This window comes from Sarcophilus harrisii, chromosome 1 (assembly GCF_902635505.1).
Source record: "Sarcophilus harrisii chromosome 1, mSarHar1.11, whole genome shotgun sequence".
Lineage (NCBI taxonomy): Eukaryota > Metazoa > Chordata > Mammalia > Dasyuromorphia > Dasyuridae > Sarcophilus > Sarcophilus harrisii.
In genome coordinates this window covers 349,671,567-349,678,995 of record NC_045426.1, presented here as the reverse complement: position 1 = coordinate 349,678,995, position 7,429 = coordinate 349,671,567, and the positions used below count along the sequence as shown (strand labels likewise).

General features: G+C 36.3%; 1 protein-coding gene across 1 annotated transcript; it reads left to right on the top strand.

The window, feature by feature from the left end:
- Positions 1–5,451: 5,451 nt before the first annotated feature.
- On the top strand, positions 5,452–6,411 carry LOC100929937 (putative olfactory receptor 2W6). The gene has a single exon (XM_012550256.2). It carries the CDS (start codon positions 5,461–5,463, stop codon positions 6,409–6,411), a length of 951 nt encoding a protein of 316 aa, XP_012405710.1. The 5' UTR covers positions 5,452–5,460.
- The last annotated feature ends 1,018 nt before the right edge of the window (positions 6,412–7,429 follow it).

Genomic DNA, 7,429 nt, shown 5'->3' with positions numbered 1-7,429 from the left:
CCTGTACCCCAGTGTCTGCAGACTTCTGTCTATCTTCCTAGGCTGCTCTGATCTAGAAAAATTATTCATTGTCACTTTCTCTTCACTTTCTTTGTCAAAATTCAGTTTGGCCCCTTTTCTGTGGTCATTGTGGAAAACTTTTTAGAGTAGTTCAAACAAAGTTGTTAACTTTTAATGTCTTAATCTTGACTCTGCTGGGAGCTGAACTTTAACATAATCATTCAACTATTTGGTTGGAAATACTTCTACTTTTAAAGGAGAGGCTCTTTGAGTGAGGTGTAAGAGACACTGAGGGCACAATATATAAGGAATGGAGCTATCACCTTAAAATAAAGAATGTTCCCAAATTTTAGTGTAGTTTTAAACTTGTTAAAAATTGGTAAAGCTTAAAACTCCCCTAAGATTTTTGGGACATCTTGTACTATTAGCATTTGAACATGTGCAGGTCAAATTGATAAGTAATTTCTGTTTCAGTTATATTCTTGTATCAATTCCTGCAAGAAGTACAGTTTGAGAGATATAAGGCAGTCCAACTCACTTCCCTAATCACCTTTATATCTTTTAGGAAGCCTAAGTAATGTCTTTCTTAGTTCCAGGTCTTGGAATATGTTTTAATGACATCAAAACATTTTTATGAAAGTAAAAAAAAAGTGCAATCATTATGACATTAGGTTTACTGAATGCTGAATAACTTAATAATTGAAGACATTCTGATATTTGTAATTGCATAGGCATAAAAAATCCTATTGTACCTAACCTAGAGGCAACATAGTGTAGCAGAAAGAAGATCTCTCTGAGAGTCAGGTACAGGATTCTGATTTTGTCTCTGCCATTATCTTGCTTTGATAACTTATAAAAAGTTTTGGACTTTGTTTTCTTCATTTGTAAAATGAGGGAGGTAGATTAATTTATCCTTAAAGTTGCTTCCATTTCTAAATTTTGGATCATAAATTTAGAGGAGGAACAGATCTTAGGGATCATTTAGTACAACACATTCATTTACAAATAAAAACTGAAGTGCAGAGAGATTTAATAACTACCAAGGTCACATATCAAGATCAAGATTTAAAACAATGGGGAAATTCTTGGCAATGATTTCCATTAAATTCTCTAATCTTAGCTCTGTTAGGTGTAAAACAACAACAATACCCTCCAACATTGTGCAGGATAGAAGACTTTTGCTTGATTCCCTCTGGATGAATTTCTCCCCCAAGAGCCAGATGCTGAACTAGAACAAAGATTTTTGAAGTCTCAGTGGAGTAAATAAACTGAGCTTATTTTCCCTCCATTCCCTGAAGATCTTCCAGCAATTCAATGTTTTGGGTGGAAGAAAAAGTTTCATTTCTTCTTCAAGGTTTATAAAAGCTCTCCTAATCCTCAATTCCTTAGAACTAATTGAGGACTATTTTCATGCAGTGTCTTGTCTGTCATTCCCTTCTATCTTCAGTGCCAAAGCATTGAGTGCTTCTGTCTACAGTAACCCAAGTCTCCTCTCTGTGGATTTGGACACCTGCAGAAGATTCAGATACTAAAAGAGAGACGAAATTAAATATCCACAAAGCTTCTGACTGATTTTGGGTTAAAGTCAGTAGATATGGAACAAACACTGAGTTACTTGCTTGATGAGAAAACGAATGACGAATGTTTCTCCACAACTGGAGCCCTAGATAGAATATTGTATTTCTCCTCCCGCCCTCTACCCCCTCCCACCCCCACCCCCCCCTTTTTTTTTCAGTTTTTCCTGGATCTGTTTCTCTATTATAAGGTGAAACTCAAAAGCAAGAGGAAAAGTAAAAAGGAATGGATTCAATAGAAATTCCTTTGAATATTTTCACCTAAGTCTCAGGTTGGGCTACTAGAGAGAGGAGGCTTTTTTTACTTTTCCTCTTGCTTTTGAGTTTCACCTTATAATAGAGAAACAGATCCAGGAAAAACTGCAAACACAAGTTCCATCAGAAGGGAAGAGTGAAAGCAGGTATATCCAGTTTGGTGAAGTTGTAACCAGTGCTTCTTGTGAAAGATATTAAAAAGATACAACCAAGTTGTTGAGAGAGCATAACCTTCCCACTAGTACCAATCCTATTCTTTGTTCAAAATACAGTTTCAACAGAAAATAGCCAGATAGTACAAGACCTGAAGTCAACAAGACCTGAGTTCACTTATCTAACTTTGCACCCTTACTTGTTATGATCCTGGCACGTCAGTTCAACTTTACTCAGTTTCCTCAGTTGTAAAATGGGAATAATAATAGCATATGCATCTCAAGGCTCTTGTGAGAAGCAAAAGAGGTAATATTGTAAAGCACTCAAGCCAAGTTTGATACATATTAAGTGCTCTATAATGCTTTATGTAAACATCAATGGTATGTACATTGATTTATTATTATTATCACTATCTTCACATAGCACATTTCAAAGTGCTTTGCTCACAACTGTGTGAAGTAGATAGTGAATGCATTATAATTACTCTCTTTCTGCAGATGTAGAAAGTGAGACAGAGATGTTAAATGACTCCTCAAATCACATGGCTAGTAAATGGCATATCCAGGGCTCTTTTCCTTATCCCTTACTGCTTTATTTTTTTCAATTAATGGGGTGATTTGCATATGAGAAAATGGTATACATTTGTGTGATGAATAGCTAGGGATGAGGTACAGTTTCTTTTCTTTTCTTTTTTTTTTTTTTTTTTAATTTAATAGCCTTTTATTTACAGGTTATATGTATGGGTAACTTTACAGCATTAACAATTGCCAAACCTCTTGTTCCAGTTTTTCACCTCTTACCCCCCATCCCCTCCCCCAGATGGCAGGATGACCAGTAGATGTTAAATATATTAAAATATAAATTAGATACACAATAAGTATACATGACCAAACCGCTATTTTGCTGGAGGTACAGTTTCTTGCTGAACTAAGTAAACTGGCCTTAAGAAATCTCCATATTTGAATCAACTAGCTGAAGATAATTTCTAATACTAAAAGCTAATTAGTGAAGGCTCTGATTGGAAATGAGAGGTTAGTAGCTGTCATTGGGTAACTACAAAACTATAAGAGAGGAAAAGAGAAAAGAGAACAGTATAGCAAAATGAGTTTAAGATGGTGTTTGGATCCCCAAACCTTAACCTGTGTTTACTAAATAACTTAAATAACTGCTAGATATCTGTCACTTAAAAATATTTCTTTATCTCAGTTTCCTTACTTGTAAAATAGTGCTAAAGATGCCTACCTATTCCGTAAAGCTATTGTGAGGATGGCATGAAAAAGAAATGAAATCCCTTTGAAAAAGTCAAAGTATGAAACAAATGTTAGGTGTGCTATCATATGTATTAGATTATGACTAATTTTCCTTTTTTTAAAACAAACTTTCTTTTACTTCAGTATCACAATTTCACAAATTTTATTAAGATTTCTAAGCAGCATTGTATATGAGTATAGGTGGACTCCTATCTAAGGGGGAAAGACATTATATATTACACAGAGGGTTGTCGTGTAATATCATGCAAATCTGAGACTTGTCTGTAGTCTGAAAAAGCTCAAATAATAAATTTAATTACTCCTTTGTTATAATAAAGTCCTTTATGTTGCATTATGTCCTAGAATGCTAGGGAACATTTCTGTTCCATGCAAGAGTAACTAGGAACTTAACACAGTTTTCAGGAAAGTAGGAAATGGTATTCAATTTGGGCTTTTTGCAATGGGAAGAAAGAGAAGGGAAGATAGAATGGGTTGGGTATCAGTAATATAAACAAAGAGTCAGTGAGTAAAAGATAAATTTGAAAAGAATAGCATTACTGATCATATTTTCACATTTCTTGGAATAATTAGATTCTCTTAACTAGAGTCAAAGTACATGCACGTGAGATAGGGACATGTAGCTTCTGCATGGCTGGCTATATTCAAATGAAAGCCACAGAAGGAGGAATTAGTATTAAAAACCACACTACACAAACAATAATTAAATAAGCTGAGGATATTTAGCTCAGAGAAAGAAGGCTTGACTGGGAAGAGGTTTCAAAATGTCTTTCTTCAAACATTTGTAGAGTTATCATGCAGAAGAGACCTTGATCATTACTTTGACCTCTGCTGCAAAGCCATTTCTATGTATCTTCATTCTTTATCTGATTTTTTCTTACCTATTTATTGTTATTATATTATTACATACTCATTCTCAGAGATGATCAGCTTTGATGAGTGCTGAAATCTTGAAAACCTCTTTATCCAATGCTATTGTTATTAATAATATAGCTACCTCCTCTTCTTCCCTCCTACTTTACCCCCCATTTATCATCAGTTTCCTTTCAACAGCTAGCTGCTTTTATACTCATACTGAACATGTAGTCTTTTACAATTCATGATCTAAGACAAATGTCATATATTCAGAAAAACACTATCCTGTTAGTCAGGAGAGCTAGGATTAGGGTCTTGTTTTGCAAGTTCTTTAATTTCTCTGTGTCTTGGCTTAATCACCTATGGAATGAGATTGATACTTTCTAAGATTCCTTCTATACAGTCAGACCAGAAAATGGATGTTAAATAGGGGGAGGGGCATAATTCTGTCCTGGATACCTAGTTGGGAAGGCTGGTGATTCTTTTCTCTCTGCAGGGACAGGTACATTGAGGAGGTACAAGGGAGAATGGAGCCTATTAGAATAAAAGAATCTCAGATTTATTTTTTTATTATAACTTTTTATTGACAGTACATATGCATGGGTAATTTTTTACAACATCATCCCTTGCACTCACTTTTCTTCTGATTTTTCCCTTCCTTCCTTCCACCCTCTCCCCTAAATGGCAGGCAGTCTTATACATGTTAAATATGTTATAGTATATCCTAGATACAATATATGTGTGCAGAACCAAACAGTTCTCTTATTGCATGGGAAGAATTGGATTCAGAAGGTAAAAATAACCTGGGAAGAAAAACAAAAATGCAAACAGTTTTCACTCGTTTCCCAGTGTTCCTTCTCTGGGTGTAGCTGAAGAATCTCAAATTTAAAAGAAATCTCAGGGATTGTTTAGTCCAGTGATTCCCAAACCTTTTGATCTCAAGACCTCTTTATATTCTTAAAAATTATTGAAGACTCTCCAAAGAGCTTTATGTTTATATAGGTTATAACCTACATTAATATATCTGTTAATATATTAGGAAACAAAACATCTTAGTTTTATTAAGAAAATAGTATTATAGAAAATTTTGAGAACATCCTGAAAGGGTCTTTAGGATCTCCAGGCATACCTGAATCACACTTTGAGAACTATTGATCTTTTCTGAATGATATGAACCAATTAATGACAAAAACAACCCTTTAATTACCTTGGGAAGCTACTCAATAAAGCAATAACATATTCATGATGAAATATGTGGTTTTAATATTCTGATGAAAAGGGAGGCTTGGACTCTGACTTTCACTGCTTTTTTTTCATGTATTTTTTTCCTTTTCCTTTGGTAGGTGGTGAAGGTGATGGGAAAGGCCAATGGCAGCTCACTAGAGGGATTTATCCTGTTGGGTTTTTCTGAATGGCCCTGGCTAGAGATGATTCTCTTTGGTTTTGTATTAATCTTCTACATACTGACTCTCTTCGGCAATATAACAATCATTGTGTTGTCAATTGCAGATTCCCGACTACACACCCCTATGTACTTTTTTTTAGGCAACCTTTCCTTTCTGGATCTCTGCTTTACTACCAGCATTGTCCCTCAGCTATTGTGGAATCTATGGGGTCCCAAGAAGACTATCAGCTATCATGGTTGTGTTTCTCAGCTTTATATTTACATGGTATTGGGTTCTACTGAATGTGTACTCCTGTGTGTCATGTCCTATGACCGCTATGTTGCTGTCTGCCGACCTTTGCACTATACTATTGTCATGAATCTGAGACTCTGCCTACAACTGATGACTGTATCCTGGGGTTGTGGTTTTCTTAACGCTTTTGTCATGTGCCCCCAGACCATGCAATTGGCACGTTGTGGACACAATAAGGTGAACCACTTTCTGTGTGAGATGCCAGCCCTCATTGCCATGGCTTGTGAAGATACTACCCTGGTTGAGGCCTTTGCCTTTGTTCTTGGTGTGATCCTCCTCCTGATGCCCCTATCCCTGATTCTGATCTCCTATGGCATGATTGCTGTGGCTGTGTTAAGGATCAAATCAGCAGAAGGGCGAAGGAAGGCTTTCAACACCTGCTCTTCCCATCTTACAGTTGTTTCCCTCTTCTATGGGACCATCATCTATATGTATCTTCAACCAGCCAATAGTTACTCCCAGTACCAGGGAAAGTTCCTTACCCTTTTCTACACTATTGTAACCCCTAGCATCAACCCACTTATCTATACTCTAAGGAACAAGGATGTGAAAGGGGCAATGAAAAAACTTCTGGGCTGGGAACAGGGAACAAGAGGAGTAGGAAGATAAACTTTTAATTTTTTTCTTTCCCTTTTTACAAAGAATTCTTATGGGATATAAATTGTTTGCTTTGGTATTCCTTTACAAATTTTTATGATGGGGCACCTAGATGGTGCAGTGGATAGAGTGCTGGTCCTGAATTCAGGAGGACCTCATTCAAATCCAGGCTCAGACACTTAGCTGTGTGAGTCACTTAGCGACCCCTGAGTGCCTCAGGGGAAAAAAAGAAATTAATAATTATTATTGCTCTATATTATGATGACTTTTCTTACCTACCGTGAGCAAGGCATACCCACATATTTACATGGGCTGCCATTTCTGTAGAGAGCTGGCTTTACACTGAGTATACCAGCCACCTACATTCTCACCAAGTCCTCCTTATAGATGGTGTTACAAATGGAAGATAAGCCAAAGAAAGATGGAGCTAACTGGACTACACAGAAATCATGCATGATCTTGATTTCCCAAATATGGCCCTGAATTCAGCTGCACTAACTGTAGAAGTCAGCTCCTCAAAGAGAATTGTTCTATATTCAGCCAAATCCTCTGTTTCCAATTGCATACATCTATTCTAATTATATATAAGGGATACATATATCCCTTGAAGTTAACAAGAAATTCTTTGACTAGCTCATTCCCTGCCTAAAGATCTGAATGCCCAATCATAAGTTTTAAGAAAATTTCCCCTCTGTTGTGACTGTGATAGGTACTGAAGTGGAAAAGCACCCCAAAATGGAACCATGAGAAGCATAATCCTAAATCTTTGTAGTTAGAAGTCTATTACTAGTTTTTCACTCCCTAATGCAGATGATATTTTTAACAACCCAGATGCACTGTCCTGAGAGTCTTGAGACCTTGACAACCTGATAAGCTTAAAGAAATGCTGCTTGCTGCTGCCTGAGAATGACCTCCTTAGAGTGATAACTTTTTGCCTCCTGTTTAGAATAGAAATTCCTTTATTATGACAAATGTATCAAGAAACATTTTGATGTCTCTCTCTTCTTTCTATAACTATATGGCCCTGAGA

Bases quoted from the DNA above. Each gene is read 5' to 3' on its own strand.
- LOC100929937 (XM_012550256.2), top strand. From the start codon at position 5,461: ATGGGAAAGGCCAATGGCAGCTCACTAGAGGGATTTATCCTGTTGGGT.